This window comes from Haliotis rufescens, unplaced genomic scaffold (genome assembly GCF_023055435.1).
Source record: "Haliotis rufescens isolate VD_foot unplaced genomic scaffold, xgHalRufe1.0.p SCAF_12, whole genome shotgun sequence".
Taxonomy (NCBI): Eukaryota; Metazoa; Mollusca; class Gastropoda; order Lepetellida; family Haliotidae; genus Haliotis; species Haliotis rufescens.
In genome coordinates this window covers 23,881,126-23,903,698 of record NW_025963802.1, presented here as the reverse complement: position 1 = coordinate 23,903,698, position 22,573 = coordinate 23,881,126, and the positions used below count along the sequence as shown (strand labels likewise).

General features: G+C 37.0%; 2 protein-coding genes across 10 annotated transcripts in view; both read right to left on the bottom strand.

Annotated features, from left to right (window-relative positions):
- Positions 1 to 675: 675 nt before the first annotated feature.
- Positions 676 to 9,363, bottom strand: LOC124111697 (serine/arginine-rich splicing factor 10-like). 2 transcript variants are annotated; one of them, XM_046471458.2, is made up of 7 exons: positions 9,213 to 9,363; positions 5,515 to 5,545; positions 4,141 to 4,249; positions 2,307 to 2,418; positions 1,944 to 1,973; positions 1,518 to 1,574; positions 676 to 1,089 (listed from the first exon to the last, which is right to left on the bottom strand). In XM_046471458.2, exons 1-7 carry the CDS (start codon positions 9,275 to 9,277, stop codon positions 1,011 to 1,013), a joined length of 483 nt encoding a protein of 160 aa, XP_046327414.1. In that variant the 5' UTR covers positions 9,278 to 9,363; the 3' UTR covers positions 676 to 1,010. The 2 variants fall into 2 exon arrangements, with proteins under 2 accessions (XP_046327414.1, XP_046327413.1); XM_046471457.1 differs by lacking the exon at positions 5,515 to 5,545 and adding an exon at positions 6,925 to 7,029 and having other exon boundaries at positions 4,141 to 4,244; positions 9,213 to 9,359.
- Positions 9,364 to 20,133: 10,770 nt separating this feature from the next.
- Positions 20,134 to 22,573, bottom strand: part of LOC124111698 (LIM domain-binding protein 2-like) — a 58,795-nt gene continuing 56,355 nt past the window's right edge. For all 8 annotated transcript variants that reach the window (XM_046471464.2, XM_046471462.2, XM_046471459.2 and 5 more), the window contains one exon: positions 20,134 to 22,404. In XM_046471464.2, coding sequence (XP_046327420.1) covers positions 22,168 to 22,404 — 237 coding nt within the window. In that variant the 3' untranslated portion in view covers positions 20,134 to 22,167. The remainder of the gene's footprint in view (positions 22,405 to 22,573) is intronic.

The following is a 22,573-nucleotide window of genomic DNA, read 5'->3' as shown; positions in this document are numbered from 1 at the left end:
AATCTCAATAAAATCAATCTTTGTTTAGCGCTAGCATTACGGGTCATGTCAGAACGACCTTTCATCCAACCAATCAGAGCGTTGCTTACCAGATCCTGAAAGTGAGTCGGAATGTGTTTTCTAAACATGCAACCTCAAAATGTTTAACAGGGTATTCCGAACGACAGTTACAGGTTTTATGATTATATCCATACAATCTAGGCCATCTATAAGCTATTCCAGAATGTTTTAACTTTTGTAATCGAGAATACGTCAAAATGTTTCGAAGCGTAGTGGCCAGTTTGAAACTAGTGCCGTAAAGCTCGAGAAAGCTCCCTTCTGATTGGCTTATGTCGATTTCTTGTCAGTCATTTCATTGGTCCGTCAATGTTCGCGAAAGGTCGTTGTGACGTGACCTGTAATGGGATGTCCTCAGATCTTTGTTTAGCGGTAGCGAAAACTAAGATCTGATTTTAATAAGATTGAGTCAGAAAACACTTCTCAGTCTTGGTAGCCTGAGACACTGTATAGCTTATGACGTCTATGCAGACTCCTCGCCAGGCAAAGTAACAATCCATCAAGTACCATCTTGCAACACTCTCATGAGTGACGCGGAGAGGGGATGGAACCTCTGGGCAGGCCCCCCTAAACCAGTAGATCCGGATGAAGTGATGGATGTAAGAGTATTCAAGAAACTGACATGGAAAATATCTTTATTTCATTACAGTAATATACACAAGCTACACTTAGAGATTCACATGTGACTAACAGCAGCTGAAAACAGTAATACCATCAAAGAAGCATCTCTAACTTAACAAGTGGAGAATGTTGTCCTTTCAACAACATAAGTCCTAACATATATTTACAAGGAGCATATCAAGCTCTGTTCATCAGATGTACCACCACTAGAGATTTACATACAATACATTATGTACAAAGAACATACGAGTACATGTACAGAAGAGATTATACTAGATTCTGAAAATTTTCATGAAGCTTTAAGAGGAAGGATTAACAATGACATGGCAGACTCAGTTATCAGTTGAGGGACTCCTACTTTGGCCACCGGGGGACTTTCCTCGTGACACAGAGCGACTGAAGGATCGAGACCTGGAAAACAAAGGGTAAACGTTTGGAAATGGTCATGATTTTTTCCATAAGCTCACTGACCTAAAACGATATATTTGATATTTGGATCACCAAACTTATAACTCGTGATATCATTCTGTTGAATAATACTGAAATTTGAAAATGTCAAGAAGGCACAAGACCATCTGATACGTGTCCAAAGTTTCAGGAAAATATCTAATCGTTTGTATATATAGTTCTGGCCTTGAAATGAGCTCAATGCTGCTTTCACATGTGTTTGAAAAAATATTTGTATAGTTTTCTGAAATATGAACCTGGAAACAGAACATGCATTGAACTGACGCAAAGGCAATATGACGCATACACACACGCATTCACTTATTCAACTTGTTTATAGTGGTTTTCCGCCTGAGAGTTATGTAATGCAGTATGCTGATAGCGATACTAACCGTCTAGATGAATATCGGGATGAAAAACCTCTCCTGTCATAGGATCTGCTGCGAGACCTGAGGACCAGAGAAAACTTGTAATTAAGTTTCCCCACTTACATCAGGGCTCTAAATTAGTGAGTCTGTCAGGAATAGGGTAGCAAATGTCTGCCACAGAAAAATTAATTCCAAGTAATTTATTGCCAGGAAACAAGCACAACACATAATTTCAACTCGAACATATTCACAGCTACTTAGGGACTATCGGTAGTCTTTTATAAAAGGGCCGGGGGGTTACAAATTTGAATTGAATTCTTCTTCAGAATGTTGTTTAATATGCCACAACCAGCAATATTCCAGCTACACCACAGGACCTGCATGTTGAGCAGTCAACATGACAGTCAGCCAGGTCACATCACTTTAATCGACATGATAGCTTAACAATACCTTCTTCTTGGACTCCTGCTCCGTGACCTCCTGCAAAGGAAACACAAGGAAATGAAAGAGTATGTGCTGGGTGGATACTAGCAAATCCTTCGGTCACCTCATGTTGGCAGACACAATAAGCAATCACACCCCTAAAAGCTTGGTAGAGCTAAAAGAATACATTTCTTATTTCTCGCCACTTAATAAAAATCACTTTAGTACGAAGATATATTTGTCTTTTTATTCTATTATTGCAAAATTTCTGTGACCAATCTAATTTCACGGATTACATACGACACTATAATATGCTATTATTGGCCAGGTGAGCTAAAATTGGTGCTGCTTTTTTAGTGAATTTTATCTTCTTCCACCTCCGCTACTAACCTGGGACTGCGGCTTCTGGACCTGTAGCGACTGCCTCGGTCATAGTCGTCATAATAGCCTCGACCATATGGGGAGCGACGCACACGCTCCTTGTTCCTCATCTGATTAGGAGCTGGTGATAGAAGTCAACAGTCAACAAGGTCTCTGTGGAAACATGTCTGAGGGCAGAAACTTGGGAAAGTTATTTTTTTAATGCTAAAAAAACAGACTGGAAAAGTATGATGATACACATTCACACAATGGTACTGTTGGTTTGCATCAATGAATCTATCTTGGAGAGAATGTGCAAAATGCTGCATGCTAAGTAAACTGTTGATCTACAAAGAACATAATTGTAGTCATTCAGCAATATAACTGTTGAGATGTGACTTTAAGTCACAGTTGCTTGCAGTCGGCAATATTCTAGCTACATCATGGCAGTATGACAGAATTTTGCATTTATCTGTCTAAGATTTCATCAAATACACTGCAGAATTTTATAACTGGACCGAAAGGTTTTGAGGTGAAATGCTTACTAAAAGTGCATGTCTGTCCGTTGACACTAGTGATCTCCTGATTCATAAACTATTCTAGCCATAGATAAGTTATACAAGAGTCATCAGCATGATCAGACAAGAGTCATCAGAAAGATGACATATCCCCCCGGCAGCTGTCTGTAAAGTAACCACTAGTAAATGTGCAATTCTGTATGTAATGAGTCAACAGTTGAATGTTCTTTAAGAAGCATACATTGTTTACCCACTGAATGGTTTTAGAATTCTGGCCCGGAAATGAACCCGTTCCCCAATGGAGTCTAGGTCCAACTTCATTCCATAAAAATTTAAAAAAATAAAAATTAGAAAAATCCCAAAATATCAAAAGGCACCACTTCAGTATGTGCCTGATAGCTTTGCCAAGTTTCGATCAAATACACTGAACGGTTTTCGAATTCTGCCCTGGAAACGAACCCCATCCCCAATGGAGTCTAGGTCCAACTTCATTCCAAAAATATTTTAAAAAATAAAAATTAGAAAAATCCCAAAATATCAAAAGGCACAACTTCAGTATGTGCCTGATAGATTTGCCAAGTTTCGATCAAATACACTGAATGGTTTTGGAATTCTGCCCCGGAAAAGGAAATGATTACAGACGGACGGACGGACGGACGGACGGACAGACTAGGTGATCTCTATATCCCCCCCCGCATTATATGCCGGGGGGATAAAAAAGAGTGAGTGAGTGCCTTGGAAACAGAAAAAGTATATATAAATATATAAAGTTTGGACGGAAAATCTGGAATGGTGTTTTAGTTCTGCTCTGGAAACGACAACTGCCTCCGTTTCAGCTAAGTCTATATAACTTGTTAGCATGGAAACAGGGAAAAATAAAATTTTAAATTCCTTAATAGCGAAAGGCACCACTTCAGCCCTTGGTGAATACATGTACCAAGTTTGGATGAAGTGTCTTTCACAGTTTTTATGTTGTGCTCCGGAAACGACACCTACACCCACCTTTTGAGAGTAAGTCTGAATTGTTTCCACTTTGGCACCACTTTAGGATCTGTTTGATATATCTAAGTTTTGTTGATGAATATTGAACTGATTTCGAGTTGCGCTCCAAAGCAAAATGATTATGGACGAACAGACGGGGCGTCAATTTTATCCCCCTGCATTAATATATGCAGAGTAACCTGTGCCCCTCATGGTTTATTCTCCCTGCAGTGTGCAGTGTTTTATTGCTTGTTAAACAACTCCCACTCGTTTATTTCTTAAATAAACCTGCAGAGTTATGGATGTTACTTGATATCTTTACAGACCAAACAGCTTTGCCTTTCGTGTATACATGTAATACTCACTTTTTCTGTCACCTCTGGCAAACTCGATCTCAAGCTCTCTGCCATAGAAGCGTGTTCTGTCCAGATGGTACAACGCATCATCAGCATCTCGTGCATCCTCAAATGTGATCTGGTTAAGGGCGCAACTCACATACTTGGCAAAATGAAATCCAACAAATGCTAAACATAGTAACTTTGCCACTAAACACATGATGTATTACTATAGTATAGCATTTAATATACACAATATACCTAATACAAAAATACCAGTACTTGCAATGATCAGGTTAAGTGTTAAAAATTGGTTCAAGACATATGATTGATCACTGGTTCCAAAATCAAGATATGATTGATTACTGATCAATAATGAAAGAGAATACAACAAATTCGAATTTAGAGCATTCTTCCAGGCCCCTGGTATCCTGCTGTTAATAACAATAAATAAGAGAGCACAACTCTTAAATGAAATTGTATTTTATACATTTACTCTGCATATAATCTCCTAGCAAAGTTTACAATAACAACAGTATCTGAAACCTTGATGTTATCCGACTTACTTGTTTTGTTTTGTGTTATACACAATATTATGTGCCTGATTACCACCATTTATCATGTTAATATATGTTTAACACATTCTGCCAATACATTTCACAGCTGAAGAAACTGTTAAATACCAGCATAAATTGACTCAGTGAAAACCAGAACGTTTACTAGATGTGTAAACAATAAATAGAAGCATGCAGAAAGACAAATAGTTCTGTTTGATTGGATATTCTAACTTGGCTGACTTGACAAAAATGACTGCTAAACCATCTTGCTAGAATGTACCCACTGTATCTGTAAGTGGAGCCCTCATCTAGAGATGTTAAATCACTGTATTTGAAGCCTTGAGTAAGATGACTTGTCTTTAATTATCTTGGTCTGGGTTTGACTTAGTTATAAACTTGAGTCTTAACTTTTTTCTGTTTGAGAAAAACTTGTGTAAACTTGTTTATGCCAAACTTCACTTGACTGCGCCAAAATGTCGACTTCACAGATTCAGCAGAAAGTTGACATGGAAATGCCAAATTTGTCAACTTGCTTGACTTGTGGGTCAAACCTGTCTACTCGATTGCGCCAAAATGTCGACTTCAGAGATTCAGCAGAAAGTTGACTTGGAAGTGCCAAATTTGTCGACTTGCTTGACTTGTGGGTCAAACATGTCAACTTGCTTTTGTGCTGTTTGATGACTTGATCATGCCAAATGTTATCTGTACATCAGCTCTGACTGATCGGTCATCAGAAATCTGTATGACAGCATAGACTGATCTGTGATGTATCTTTATCTAATGGTCTCTTGGTATTAGCCAGCGTGCACACAAGGGGCTTGTGCATAGAACTGTACTTGATCCTTACTTTTCCACGTACTCTAACTTGACTTTGATTTCTGATGAAAAAGTGAAAAATGATTATCATCGGCAAACATAACATATCGTTCATACAAATACTGTCATGATTAGCACAGCATGACCTTGGTGTGTGCTGAAATAAATTGATCATGATGCATCTTGATATAAGATCTATGGCCACTAGTATATCTAGTAAATGTCCCTACAATGAAAAATAAGACTCCTTGTTAACTTAAGCATGTATATGAGACAGTAAACTAAACATTTCAACAGACTTGTTTTTCAATATTTCCTGTGTTTTCCCCTTTAATGTTATTTTCAGCAAATTGCTTTTTCAATCTCATTAAATTCAGATCTTAGTTCTCTCTATGACTAAAAAGAAATCTGAGGATATCCCATCACGGGTCTTGCAGAACGACCTTTCATCCGACCAATCAAAGCATCGCTTATCAGATCATGAAAGTGACAGTCTGAATGTGTTTTCTTATCATGCAACCTCAAAAACATTAACACAGGGTATTCCGAACAACAGCTACGGCTCGTACAACTGATTCCGTGAAAATTATCTTCTATCTCTCGCTTTTGAACAGAGGAGGCGTTGCACAGTACCTGGGAAGCACTGCCATACAATCCCAAGCATGTATCAGACATTCCTGAATGTTTGTTTGTTCAGTTTTACAAAATTTTAATCGAGAACTGTGTAAACATATTTTTCAAGCATAGGCTGAAATTGAAGTCGCCAGGTAAAAACGTGTGCCTTAAAGCTTGTGAAAGCTGCTTTCTAATTGGCTGATGTCGACTTCTTGTTAGTCGTTTCAGTGGTCGGTCAAAGTTCGCGAAAGCTCGTTCCGCCGTGACCCGTAATGGGATGTCCTCAGATCTTTGTTTAGCGGCAACGAGAACTTAGATCTGATTTTAATGAGATTCATGGCTTTTTCAAACATCATCATCATGGTCCATCCTAGAATTCTTCGAGGAGTACCGCTACATCTATGAGCTGTATAAAATGGACAATCAAGTCAAAATATAAAATACCTTTGTGCCAATCTCATTACATTATTGTAAATTATGCACATTCTAGATGATAGATGAAAAACTGCTGCCATGTAACAATCTGATATCCTAATAAATGAAGCAATCTATCATCCTTGTGTTCTTTCAAATTGTAACAATAGCAAATCAGAAACATCACAGCCTATAAACATATACATGTCAAGAGGATTTATCCAGTCTGTGCCCAAAACATTCAGTCTACAACTACTAGCCCGAACCGGTCACTTGACATTTTCAGTAGAGCTTAGCATTAATGTACAGCCGTTTACTGGACCAAGAGACATTTTACTAGACTCGATCTGCAGTCTAGTGGCTAAAGTCACAGGCTATCATCGCACCATTTTAGCTCTTTCTCCAAGGATATTGTATGTATGCGAATCCTCTGGATCTTCTTGTGTGATAATCCGTAGGGACATAAACATCACTTATGGGTCCATATTTGCCAAACAAACTTCGCAACTCATCTGGTCTAGAATGACAAATATTGAAATAATAAAATGCATGAAAAAAATTTCAGTGTTTTTATTCAGAAATATAGGGAAATTCAATATTGCTCTACCACTTAGGTTGTAATTCATGAAACTGAACGAATGCATGTATTTCAGTCTGTTGAAAAAGTTTGAATCGATGTCTGTTACATCACATGAACTAGTCACTTGACACCTCAGGGTAGCTTTTCTAAAGTCATAATGGAGCAAGGTAGCTAATCTGGTCTATTTTTAATGTCTCCAAACAGTGTACATTACTCATCATTTTCAGATTGATATTTCTCTCATCTAATAAAAATCAACCAAAAAATTACAAAAATTTACTATGCGTTCACATGAAAAGCATCTTAGGTGTGTAAATAAAGTATGTATAGTTTATCTGGTAAATGGCATGTACTAGCTGTGTGTGGCATGAATGTATGCACTCGGACCCCATGGTACCGGGCATTCATGGTATCGCGGCATTTGTGATTTCCGATAGTTCACGCGGGACACGCCTCTTAGCGGCTGTCTATGAATGCAAATCAGTAACCAGGAAGTGCTCACTTCGCTAACAATTTCAATTTCTTCGGAATGTTCCGTCTGCTGTAAGTAAGGAGTTATTAATCCGTTGATACATATTTCTGGCATCTGTTGTAATATTGCCTTACCCCCATCTATCAATGGCCAACGATATAACCCGCAGTTCCCCAAGTAAACTTTCTCTATCGACCTGAACTAGATCATCTGCATATACATGGCGACTAATGAGGTAACGGAAGTTACGAAGTCCGCACATTTTTTCCCGCTCTGTTCCCAGAATCTATTGGGAGATCATAAGGGCCATAATGCCAAACTTAGAAATACGTTCTTCACTTGTAACCAAAAGATAAATACATACTTTGGGCATACTAGGAGTGCTTTTTATATATTTATTGTTGACTTAACATTTTTCCATTTTGTGAAAAATTATTGTCATCCAATTTTTTTTAAACAATCTTAAAATATCATTTCTGATATTTTGATGTTGACTTATAAAAATATTTTTCTCTTACTTTTCGGTAAATATGCATTGAATACCTATTGCTGATAACACATTTAGAATTTTACTTGTGCTGTCTTTGCACTTGTCTGGACAAATAACTTATGTCTGGCATGATCATACCAAATGGTTGGTAGAATTTATGTCCTCTTTTTGTCCAATTCGGACCTCCATACACAACTTTACTCTGTACCGCAATACGATGGAGTTCTCTCCCTTGTCAAACAAAGCGCGAGGCCCGGCTTTTACTCGGAGCTACTAATGTAAATAATGAACTTTTATCAGTAAAATATGCATTGTTTGATAACATGAATGATATCTGATACAGAGAACACGATTAAACATAAAGGTTAGTGAGTGCATTTTGTTCTGTTTAGCGTACATGACAAGCACCGCGATACCCCGAGGTTGCAGGCTAAATTGTGAAAGGCACACATAATCGTCAGTCTGTTCACGACTTTCAACAAAAAAACAGTTTTTCCAATCAAAATTGAATGAGTAGACTGAGTGAGTATGGTTTTACGCCGCTCTTTGCAATAACACGGTGGGGGGACACCAGAAATGGGCTTCACACAATGTACCCATGTCTGGAATCGAACCTGGGTCTTCCGCTTGACAAGCAAACGCTTGAACCACTAGGCTACCCGACCGCCCCGAATGAGTAGAGTGTTACTTCACCGAAAACTTTCTGTTTGATTTAACGTTTTGACTCCTTAAACCAAAAGAAAACACCGTCTGCTCAACTGTTGACAATTTGTTTGGTGTTGGCAAAAGAACAGATATTAATTAGCCTAGATCATCCTCTGACGTTGAGACAAACGTTTACATTGCAACATATACACACAGTGCAAATTTACATTTGCTCCAGACATGATGCAAATTTGCTCCTGGTGTAAATATACACACATGAGTAAACGCGTTCACATGATAATTATACTCACGTATGTATTTCTACACACGTATGCACTAACACACACCTATGTAATCGAGGCGCATGTGTACGGGGTACAAGAGCTTATTATCTACATTGCTACCGCAGATGAATTTGAACATGTTGGCCCCAGTGCATCTTTTCGTAGAGCTAGAACGCCTTCTACGGTTCAAGAATGTCATATATTCTTTTCAACTTGATGCCATACTAACCGTGTACTATCGGGGACATTTCTGATGTACAGAGATGAGTTTGGTGGCCTTGTGTATCGCGACATTTTCACTTCGTCCAGCTTTCGTCTCAAGTAGGAAGTGCTATCTGCGCATGTTCCTGACCGGAAATAACGAGTTTAGCCTTTGTGTCCTTCGCCTAAGTCCGTAATAAAATCATGTTCTACGAACCACGAATACTGCGTTTCTGCGAAAGTTTCAAGAGTTGTGTTCGAACGGTAACGTTCATTGTGTGTGCGTGTAATCCTGATCGGTCGTATTAAAATACATTTTTTAACAACTTACACTGCTGTCATTCAAACCCTCTGATGTTCTCCTCAAGGGACAAAGTTATGATAATAGCAAGTATCATCATTTATTTCCAATAAACTCCCATTGTAGAGGGGGACCCGTGAAAATCCGGGATAGAATAGGTCTTTAGCAACCCATGCTTGCCGTAAAAGGCGACTATGCTTGTCGTAAGAGGCGACTAACGGGATCGAGTGGTCAGACTCGCTGACTTGGTTGATGCATGTCATCGATCCAAATTGCGTGGATGGATGCTCACGATATCAATCACTGGATTGTCTGGTCCCGATTATTTACGCCGTCATATAGCTGGAATATTGTTGAGTGCGGCGTTAAACAACAAACCAACAACAACAACATTGCGGAGGGGCGTTGCCTGGCCTCTGGCAACAGCGAGATGCACCACTTTGGACACCTGCCGTCTATCGACTATGACAGGTCCGCTTCCTAGATGGTCTGTTGAATATGGCACAGGACGGTGATATCCCCTACCTCGTGCAGCCCTCGTGATGGCAGTGGTTCTGGTGTCTACCCGTTCACATGCACCTTTATACATATGTGTGTGTGTGTGTGTGTGTGTGTGTGTTTGTGTGTGTGTGTGTGTGTACAATTTAAGTTCCATGGACCGTCCGTGTCATTGGAATACGATGTTTTCATTGAGACAATTAAAGTTAATGCTTTAGGAAACACCATCATTTCCTGTTTTGCAGTGCAGTGGGACATATATATTTATCCAGTGTTGGTCACCTTCTTGGTGATTCCAACACATGGTCCGTGAAACCATCTGTCTCAACAAATCACTGGACGTCCATCATCTGGCTGGTTGAAGATACAATAATGGTTTGGTCATTGAACGCCATTCAATGTTAAAATCATGTGGAGCATCTGAAGCCTTCTGAGTTTTAGACAACCTTTGACGTCTCTATCCTATAGTCTCGATCTGTCACATGTCAGATTCGTTGGGGTAAGTTGAACACGTGCCTCGATCACACCCAGACAACACCAGATAATTAATCCGATGTTATCAGTGATATCACTACATATAGGGGAAATTTTACATCTACAGTTCTGTCTACATACTTTTATTGAAACGTAAAATGATGCTGACATATAGTTGTATTAATCTATCCGCATACTACACCACAAGCTAATGTTTCTGAGGCACTGTATTTTAAAACGAAAACACCAATAATTGTGAAATGTTAAAACAAGTTTACATTAGAAATTAGCCTCTACTCCAACTATATTCCAACTTAGCCTATACGCAACTCAACTTATTGTGAAAACAACATGCTCTGAAGTAAAATAAATTAAATTAAACTCACATCGCCACTTACAAACACTTACATTGTGAAATGTTAAAACAACTTTACATTAGAAATTAGCCTCTACCCCAATTTACTCGCCGACTCTGATTGGAAGGCGCAACTTACTTATTGTGAAAACATTATATGCTTTGAAGTTTTAAGTATACCTTTACTTAATGTAACTCAATGTCAAGCTGAAACTTTATTTAAGAGGCCTAACATGGTGCTGTCAGATAACAATTATTCACAATGGCTTTTCGATGTGTTGCATGCGAGAAGAATGTAAGAAAAAAATCAACATGCTGTATCATATGTGACAACTGTGGCCAAATGCGGTGCCGTTTTCACCCGAGAAATCGGTGACGTTTTGCTGAGTCCCCGTATCAGCCTGCACCCATAATCGAATCTGGACTAGACAACCCAGGATTTGACATTACGAGCATCATCCACGCAATGAGGACATGCAACAACCAAGGCACCGAGTCTGCACAAAACATACATTTAGACCACAGGAACTCGTTATTGATCAGTAAATAAAAATATATACCCCCTATATGTAACTCTACTTAGATATAGGGGGTATATATTTTTATTTACTTTTATTTATTCAAATAAAAATATATAACCCCTATATGTAACTCTACTCACATATAGGGGGTATATATTTTTATTTACCGACCAATAACGAGTTCCTGCGATTTAGACGCCTCTTACGACCGGGATAGATTGATGGTGGCTGAAATCTGTGAGCGAACAAAATACTGCCACATTAAATATCTGAACGACATAATGATAGATGAAAGGAATTGTATCATTAGTATGACGTTACACATTCGGTACCAAAAATAACCCACTATATATACATATGATCGCTTAATCGATATTCCTTTGTGACGTCAAAAGAGACTCACTTATTAAGTCTAAGGGGGCATAAATCAGCAATGTCACTCCATGGGCTGATATAGTGGTATCTATGCTCACCATAGTTTCATAGCAATTTATTCATGAGTAGTGAAACGGCTCCAACACAAATATCGATATTGAAACTATATACTTTAAGGTATCTTCATAAATCACCATACATGATGAAATTGAACAGAGAATAACGCAGTTCAGACATGGATGTCCAATCTCACTTGTAATCTAGTTCTGAGATTCCGACATTCACCTGATTGTTGGAGTGTAATTTAATAAGTTGCCCATTATTGATGGAGTATAAGAATTTTCATAAAAAATGTAACGACTTCAGCAAACAATGACAACTGTATCTTTGACGTCATGACTTCTTTGTATTGAGTTTTTGACGACGCCAAAGAAAGACGACATAGCTTTTATTTATTAACATACATTTCCTTTTTTTCACATTTTCGTTCAGGGCATTATAACACTCCAATCTCATTAAAATCTGATCTTAGTTCTCGCTACCACCACTTTGTTTTATAAGTAGTAAGATATGATTTTGATGATGTTGAAAAAAATCGTTTAGGCTGACACAATCTGAAGTTTTTCCGATACGTTTTTTCTAAATATCTCTGGAATAGACAGTACTGAGGTTGCTTGTTTGTTTATGAGAACCTGTTAGGCATCGACTTTATATGAATCATATAAAAAAGCAGAATTCTAAAAGATATCCATTTAAAAAAAAATATCGGACATGTATGTGTATTATACGAATGTGCTTGATTTGTTCAGATTAAGACCTTTTTATATCAAATGTTTAGTTTCATGGCCAATGAAATTAAACATTAACGAGGCACCTATTTTCCTGAAAATCATTGCAAGTAACATTACGATGCGACACTAAGCCAGTTAGCTTAGAGTTGGGGTACGATGCTACAATAAGACAACCTCGGTTTGATGACGCGATTGTGAGGTTGTGTATTATACAAATCTTTACACAAGGAACGAATTGTTGGTACGAAGTAAAAAGTTGAAGTGAATTCAGCCACCCAATGGAGGGACCGACAATTTGATATTCATGAAAAAAAAGGAATTGCCTGCCACAAAAGATCTTCGAAAAAATATTCAGGCTCATGGTTATAATATTATACAAATATTTCTTGTTTTGCAGCTGAAGCTGAAAACAATTTATAATCTTGATACAAAATCCCAACTACCCCCCTACCCAAAGAATATCAAATGGTAGGTCCCTGAGGAGTGTGACTGATGTGTGAGGACAGAAGGAAAATAATTCAGGGATAGATATTTGCACTCATTCACTCACAAATCGGTCGTTTCATTGCCCCGGGGCTTGTTGCAGGCTTTAAACATGTAACTGTGATGTCCTCATGGGTGCGAGGGGTGGATGAAAAGTTCTGAGCCAAACTACCAAGGCTGTATAGTACGCCCTAAACAGTATGCATGTTTTAAGTACAAGACTATACATGCTGCATTTGAATTGAATATACCACCAGGTAGCACATTTACAGCGGCGTCAAAGTGACTAGGTATCCTCCTTTGATGACACTGGACACAATTGGATACCAAGCTGTCATCAAGTACCTCCAACCGAAAGGCACTCCTACAGGCACCGATGCAGACTTGGCGGCAGCTTCAGATAATGATTCTGTGGAGGAGGTTGGTAGCGATGTTCAACAGGGGAAGAAAGTCTTGAAGATGATCAAAGATCAGGAAGACCTTCCACTGCCATGCACGACTGAGGTAAATGTTGATGACGTGCATATGATTACACGTCACATGTACATGATGTAACAGGTCACAGGGCCAATACAGGAGGCATCTCTCACGAGAGAGTTGAGAACATTCTGCGGAATGAACTGGCCAAGACAAAGGTTTCATCATGCTAGGTTCCAAGGTTTCCGACTCATCATAACGTTCCAGGAACATCATCTTTCTTGAGAATGCATCGTTTTGAAGCAGACCCAGCTGATTGCACCTTAACGTCATGGAAAACTCACTACAAATGTGTTGTTCCACGAGGACAATGCACCTGTGGCATTATAGCTGCAACGCATTAGTGTGGCTTTAAACGCAGTGAACATCCTCTGCATTCACCTGAGTTGGCACCATCAGATGTCCATCTCCTCCAGTATCATTGGCAGACGTTTGTGGACCTCAGTGGATTGTTGAAAAATAATAAGCAACCAACTCCATCTACACAGTCAGTGCATCGCATTAAGGCTCAGAAACTTCAATGTTTTCGTGACAAATAATGGAGGTATCACCACATTTGATAAATGAGGTTCTGAGATGTAGCCGTAAAATAGTTATCTCAACTTTTTATTAAATTTTAATTTAAAAATCCCAATGCTTAATCTTAATGTTATGGTCAACTCTGAAGCCTATTCTCAGATGACGCTTAAACATCTTCCACCATTGAAGAATATTTTAATTTCAAAAACAAGTTACATTATGGGCTACATCTTCAGCCCTGTGGTTTCAGAAGTTTGAAAAAGAATTTCAGAGATTGAATATTAACAATTTTAAAAATGAGAGCATATGTTAGATTAAATTTGATTTCTAGATCTTGTATCGGAAGATGCTTAATGATCTATCAGGAGTCCATTTACTTAATTTGTCAAAAACAAATGTAATTGTTTTTAGAAATGGAGGGATCATCGCCAAAAATGAAAAAAATGGACATATATAGTTATATCGCCTAAACATTGTTACCTATTATAAATATTTAGGCTTGACGCTATCATCTAAATTGTCATGAGCAAACATCAAAAGCAATTATACCTATATATAAGTCTGGAAGGTAATTTAAGGTACCGACGTTTACTACAATATCTGAAAAACTATTGGACCTACTCCAGTCAAAGTTGGTATGAGATTATTAAACAGTCATACATAACTGGATATTACATTTAAAGACAATCGGTGCATGAATAAAAAATCTGTCTATTTAGCTATCACTATATTTCATCAACAACCAGACCTGTTCGTCACGGGTGGAACGAGCATTCATTGAAACCGCCATCTACATAATGCTACCCCTGCGTCACAGGGCCACATGACACAGTTGAACCAATCAACTCAACTCGAAAGGGTGCACGGGAATCACGCACGCACGCACGAATACGGTGTAAGCGTTGGGCGTCTCAACGTGTGACAGGTCTGGTTGTTGATGAAATTTAGTGATAGCTCATAAAGCACCCATGTAAAAAAAATCCTTGAGTGAACCCTGCTACAGGGATCGTGTAAAGAATAAGTCACTGTTTACACACCATTAACCCAAACTATTTATATATGTGTTTTAGTTAAGGTGTTTTAATAACTTTGCGAGTTGTATCTGAAGTCGAGTAGAAAATATTGGCCTTTGGACCATATCTAGATAGATCTATGTCAGAAACTAACTAAATTGATATGTTGATTTTATTTATCTTATTGTAACCTATTGAGAATCTTAAACAAATCAGAATTTTGCAACAGTTGTGTATTTGATGTAAATTGTAATGGACTGGAATACATTCCAATAAGATATTAGACCTCTAGATCTACTAGATCTTGTGCTGCTGTGATTGTGAACAGTACTGTATTCGACGTAGTAATCGCTCAGGGCGCTCTCAAAATTTTAAATAGTGGGCTCTTATTAGAACATCATTTTGGTGAGAGAAAAACAGAGTTGAAACATAAATTTCGTGGTTTATGCTGACAGCCTGAAATGTTTATGTACGACAGATATATTTCTCCAGAATTTAATTGCCCATAATTAAGGGTGCATATAACACACGAGTGCGTATTATACGCGAATAAATAAGTCTTGTGTACATTGATCAATCGGAAAAGGTGCTAATTGGGATTGTTCACAAGCCCATATATTAGCAAATATTGCCGTGGGCGCTTATTACGTCGAATACGATAGTTATTTTAATTGTCAATGTTGACAGATTAGATAGCATGAGGTGTAGAATTTTAACTGAATTATTACATAACGGGTGTGTTAATATTTAAACTGAAGTAAAGTTTGATCTGCAATTTTGTAAACAATATTTCTACTATTTACTTTTCTGAACCAAGTTAATCATGTCATGAAATGAACAAAAACTTAACTAATTAATGGCCAGTAAATGTTCAATCTACATGTGATCTTTATGTAATGTACAGAAACAGACAACTCTTTAACAGTGTGTATTAAAACATTGCATATTCATAAATTGAGATTGAGATTACTATAAACAGAATTATTTTAATGAATGTTGTGTAATTCACATGGGTATTGCAACCATAACTCATTTATTCCCTTTGTTTATTTGTGCAATCCATCTGGTTTATGTACACAAAACATGTTTAGCAACTTTTAAAACAAAATAATTTCTTTTGTGCAAACAAATGTCATGTTATGTATCATTGAATATTAATCATATTAATTTATCATTGTGCAATAATTATATTGTTAATAGTTATGATGTAGATCTAATACTTTGCTATTTGTAACAATCTTTAGAACTTTAGTTTATTTTAATCAAGTCAAGTGGTGTGATCATTTTGATAATTCAATCAAGACAAGAAATATAAAAAAGTATAAATACATAGAGGAAATTTGTTTTCCTTGTCAAATAATGATGATAGCATGAGTTTATCTCATCTTGTGATCTGACAAAGTTAATATTTCTATGAGTGGCACAGCCACAAGTCAAAATATCAACTTTAGTAAACCACAAGATGAAATAAACATTTCATTTGACAAAAACAATACAAGTCTTTTTCATATATTTTCTTTGAATGTTGTTTTCTGAATAAGTAATATTTTGAGAGAAGGTGAATATGCATTTTTTATAAAAAAAAATCATAGAAGTAGAAATATTATTACAATATTATTAAATTATTTATTTCAGGCTTTGAGTCTAGAGTCAACACAATGAAGTATCCGGTGATGGATGTCTGGAGGAGTTTTTCCGCTGACAATAACACACTGATTACAATGTGCTTCCTGTCACATTTCACTTAAATAGGACCAGGAAGTGAAAAACCTTATTCACTCACTCAACAACATGGCCAATATTTATCAGACTCATGATGTTTGAATAAAACTATTCTAAAAAAACACATTGTACCATTCTCAAGCAAGAAAACTCTGGAATTTAATTAGGTGCTTTTGACTGTCAAAAACACCCAGGTCATGTTAAATATCGAAAAATCTGAAGAACTGAAGTGGACGATACACAAGCTTATATTGTGAGACAAAAAGACATTAAAATTTTGGTTTGTTTTTCTTTGTTAAATATGAGAAATTTCAATACTTCCTTCAAAACTCAGATTTTCTCATCATGAAATGTAATAATCTACATGTATGATATGGTAAATATAAGTTTTGGATAATTAATAAACAATGTAATATTCACATATATCCAGCTTTCAAGATAGAGTGCAAATAGACTGTAAATATATATTTGTAGATTTATTTTTGAAACTTTATGAAAAGAATACTTTGATATTTTTGTTTGGTCATAAATATTATCAAATCATACATTTATCTGCATGAACTTCATTATTTAGACCAGACACACTTACTGGTTTGAAAACATTTGAAAACCTGTTTCACTAACTAAATCTTGTATGTTGTCAAATTTAATTTTTATATTCCACAATTCTTGTGTAATTTTGTTTAGTTGATTTGGTGTATGAATAGTTTTGTAGCCAGTGTCAAAGAAAGAATATATATATACAAAAGTTTGGAAGAAGGCAAGTTAAATTTATTCTTGTCACTCTGAACTAAAGGGTAAGAAAATCTATCTACAGATCCAGATTCTTTTATTAATCTACTGACATGGTTTCTATTGTCATTCTGAAATCAAACAAATAATTAATTATCATCCTGCTATGACTAAAAAGGAACAGAAAACTTATATTTGGCTTTCAATTTGATGACACATCACATATTTAAACCTCTTTACAGTGATTGATATATGCTGATTCGTTTATTTTGTTTCAATCTATCAACATAATTTGTACCGGTACATTTATTATATCTTGGTTTGATTACCAATTGAAGTTGATTCCTTTTCACCTTGTTATTTTATCTGTGCCCATATCTGATCAAGACATTTTCATACTATTCAGGATAATTGTATTAGTAGCCTCATTTTGATATACAATTCTCCATCATCATATAGGATTAGGTCAGGGTGTTCAAGAAGTTGATGTTTGTATCAATTCTTATATTTCTTTTATTTCATGCAATATTTATTTATATTAATATTAAGTTTCATTTTAACGTATTTTAAAGATTTCACACATTATTAGCTTACCGGTCCGAAGGACCAAGGTGAGCTTATGCCATTCCATGGAGTCCGTTGTCCGTTGCCTGTACGTCGACAATTTATTCAAACAACTTCTTCTTCTGGACCACTAAATTGGAAATTCACGAAATTTGACTGGAAGCATCCTAAGGTGGTAGGGATGCAAAATTGTACAAATGGTGGGGCGGGGCCAAATAGGGGTACATGTGTAATTTGGCTATATTGCTTTAAACGACTTCTTCTCCAGAACTAAGAGATAGATATCAACCATATTAGGTTGGAAGCATCCCTAGGTGGTGGGAATTCAAAATTGTACAAAAGGAGGGGCTGACCCCTCAAGTGGCTGAAGGGTGGGGCCAAATAGGGGTAATTTAGCTATATTGCTTAAAGCAACTTCTTCTCTAGGAACTAAGAGATAGATATCAACCATATTTGGTTGGAAGCATCCCTAGGTGGTGGGAATTCAAAATTGTACAAATGGTGGGGCTGAGGGGCGGGGCCAAATAGGGGTAATTTGGCTATATTGCTGTAAACGACATTTCCTCTGGAATTAAGAGATGGACATCAACCATATGTATCTAGAGAAATAAATGTTCATGCGGGCAGATTTGCCATCCACCCCTTTTAAATACTGAGAGTGAAAAAATCGAAATATTTGCAGTATTTTATATCCGGTATGTAATCATGTTATTTTGTTATGATTACCTAAATTTCCAGGTGAGTGATACAGGCCCTATTGGCCTCTTGTTACTTTTGTCGTGCAAGGTGCAATCGTAATCACCAATAATCGGTTAAATAAGTGTTGTTTGAAGGAAAAGTTTTCATCAGTCATTGTACACACTGAATAGAGTTATCTCCCCTTCTGAATATTCATTTTGACAAACAAGTTAATTTGTGAACTAATTTCATTTACATGTAGGTAACATGTTTGGATGAAAATCATAGCAGAAAAAGTGTCTGTCAACTGGACTCATGCCAAAATGATACTGGGTGGTGCAACAAACACAACTATGAAACGTGAAATAAACATGATCAACGATCTGAGTTGGCTAAGCCACACATTGACTGAGCAAATTAGCAAAATAAACAGACGTGTTTCATGATACGTACTTCAATTATGATACTAAACTTCTGTCATTGAATATACTATCACATTGTACCCATATGCCGGCGAGGTTATGATAAAACAATCTATTTAGGAAATATGTATCTCGAAATGCACCTTTCGATTCACTTCCGGGATCCTGACAGCAAAATGCGAATTCAAGTGTATTGCAGGCATATTTTAGTTGGACCTCAGTATTAAATTTGCAATATCTTCTGTATTAGAATACACGGGATACCATTTTTTGTTTGAAATGTCTTTCAGTGAAATGCACAACAATCGCTCTGTTCCCTATCCGCAATTGCGACTCACACTGCATGGAGCTTTGCTCTCCAAGCCTTGTTTTCGATCCAAGATGGTAAAAGTGTGAAAAAGGTCAATAGAACCAGAGAAGTATATAATAAGAATATTAGTTGATAACCGCTTGTTAGGGCATAATGTAAATTCAGAGTGTCATCACAAAATTTCAATGTAAATTTTAGACATAAATGTGAACAAAGGGTAGCTGAAATGAGTATCTGTAAAAACTGCCAATTAGGGGAGAGTGAGGATGAATTTCATGTTTTATTAGTATGTGACAAAACTGTAACACAGTGAGTGAATTCCCTATAAATTATGCCTTTTCAGTAAAGATTGAATATGGTAGTTGAAGAGTAAAACCCTTTCATTTTCAATTGGAAAGTTAGATCAAATTAACTAGATTTTTTAAATCTTTGAAAAATTAAATACAGACCCGGGGACATCGTTAAGAATTATTATGTTTTGATTTGATGTTTCTCCTGAAGTTTCCCATTCATCACTTTAGTTGATTCACAAAAGACGAAACTGAAATGGACAACGGACGGTGAGCAAACAATTATACCACTATGACACTTCATGGAAGCCAATTTAAGCTGCAATTTGGCCAATACAATCTTTTGAATCCTCCAAGCTTCCAAAGTCTCTATGTCCTGGAACCCACAAGAACTGGCAGACTTACAGACAACAGAGCTGGGGAGTTCATTGAAAACATATAGTTTTATTCAATGTTTTGATGAAAATTACCCACAACAATTTTGTTGACTAAGAATACTAGGACATTTACAACTGACCACAATGATTACACATCAAATGTAGAATGTACAATGCTGTGTCCCCCAGCCCCATGAGTATATATAATGATTTAAGGAGAAACTCAGGCCAGGCACTAAATAATATCAGGAACAAAACATAATGGTGCCAATAATGGCAACTGACTTTCAGGAATACATTGCAACAGTTTTAGTGGAAGCATGAGGTTACACACAGTAGAGTTCATACAGGACATTTATAAGGATCTATTTGTATTTACAACTCTGAAAGGAAATAAGGAAATAAATATACAGTTCAGTCTGAAAGCATAAAAAAGTCTGCAATATTTCAAAGGGATTCTGTGTCAGATCCACAGGTTAGCTAAACAAGGTGGCAGTTCATTGTGGAGTGATTATCAAAGAAAGAACACCCATGAATGCAAGGCGGTGTTGCATGCACCCTGTTGTTCTGCAACATTATGACAGACGCATTGAGGACCCATCTTGCTTATGAAAACAAACCAGTCATCTAATCTCCAAATGGGGGCGAATAAGCTGACATTGTGCCTTCTAATTTCAGTTTTCAAAGACCTTCCTTTGTGACCTTCATCATGATAGAGAACATCAAAGGCCACTATCTAATGCATTCTTGAGCCTTTCATGCTTTCATGGTAATTTACTCGGTGATATATGATATATAATGCTTCATGAAAGAGTCACAGTTGATACATACAGTATTACGTCATACCAGCAAAACAGTATTGAAGTATGATAATGACAACACATTTGCTCGATGAAAGATTTATTTGTTCCTTACAAATTCTGTTTTGTTCAGTGTCCACGAAACAGGACAATCTTATGCTGACAACACCAAACAGGTTGAAATACTTCTCTTTCTTCAAAGCTGCCTTGAACAGTTGTTTATTTGGATAAGAAAGAGGAAGGAAATCAAAACTATGGACAAAATATTAAACTCAAAGTGAAGTAGAATGAAACTGATAAGTGACTTAAAATACAGATATGTACTCCTTCAATGAGGCTTCATAAGGAATGGTGGGACAACTGGAGAAACATCAGAGTTACTTCCCTTTGATAAGACTTCATAATAACATTTGTACCAGCACATACCCGGTAAGTGTCCGGTTAAAAACGCTTATTAGTTGTTTGCCCTTAGTTCTGATGCTTCAAAGCAAAATAAATACTCATTGACAGCTATGAAACTGTCACCTGGTCCTACATAGTTGTGCTGTAGGTGTTATACCTCGGTAGTAGGGAAGTTCTGTTCAAACAACTCCACAATTTTCAGTATCCTTGAGTGTAGAGATTCATGTTTGACAAAATTTGAAACAACTTAATTATTCCTCTGGATATAACTGGAAGCTCTGAAATGCATCAGGGTAAATAAATATTCAAATGAAATCTTATAAATACTAAACTACACAGACAATTGTATCATATACCACATGAACCCTGAATGTCGATCAGATGAAAGGTCAATTGTAGCAACATCATTGAACTTGTAAGCCTGCGACAGCATGAAGAAACATCTCAATTTAAGAAAATCTACCACACCAGGTCAATTATCAATGAAACAAAATACAGATCTTTCCAAAGTATTTTCAATGTTGAAACAACATAAAAAGTAAGTACATACATAGAGTCAATTTCAAATCCATATTCTATTCATTGTAACTCCCAAATCTCTGTTATCAATCTGATTCACTTTCACTTACAAATATAATTTACTTAACTTTTTATTCACGAACAAAAGCTGACAATAACGTCATCGAGAGCTCCATCAATACCCCCAAAGTGACCTTCTTTCATACGTTACAATTTAGTCACATTTCAGTTAATATCAGATATCGGTATCTGTGTAGCCCAGTGTTACTCTTAGATTGTCCCATTGCTTTCCTTCACTGTCGAGATCCTTTCTATAGTTTTTCACAATTCTCATGGTAATTCCAAAACCTATCTTGTTTTTCATTCTGTTTTGATCTCTGTCTCGGACACGGGCGTAGTTGCCGTGGGTTGTGGCGTCTTCTTGTCCTGTTGTCCCCACGACCCCGACTGCAGCGCCGGTGAGTTCTGGAACTTGTCTTGTTCCTCCTCCCCAGCATTGGGCTCGTACTGCGTGTTCTCCAGACGGGTGATGAGCCGTTCATCCTCATCCCCAAACTCACCACCCATCAGAGTCGGCTCACCCACTACCATCACATCCTGCACAGAAACATGGTTAACACGGGGGGACATTCTCCTCACCATCTTACTGACAGATACACAAACACTTGGGAGAACATGGGGGCACTTCACTCAGGAGAATGATATAGCAATTTGTCAATACATTGTTTGAGAGTTCTTACTGAATGTAGGAAGAATCTGTCCATGG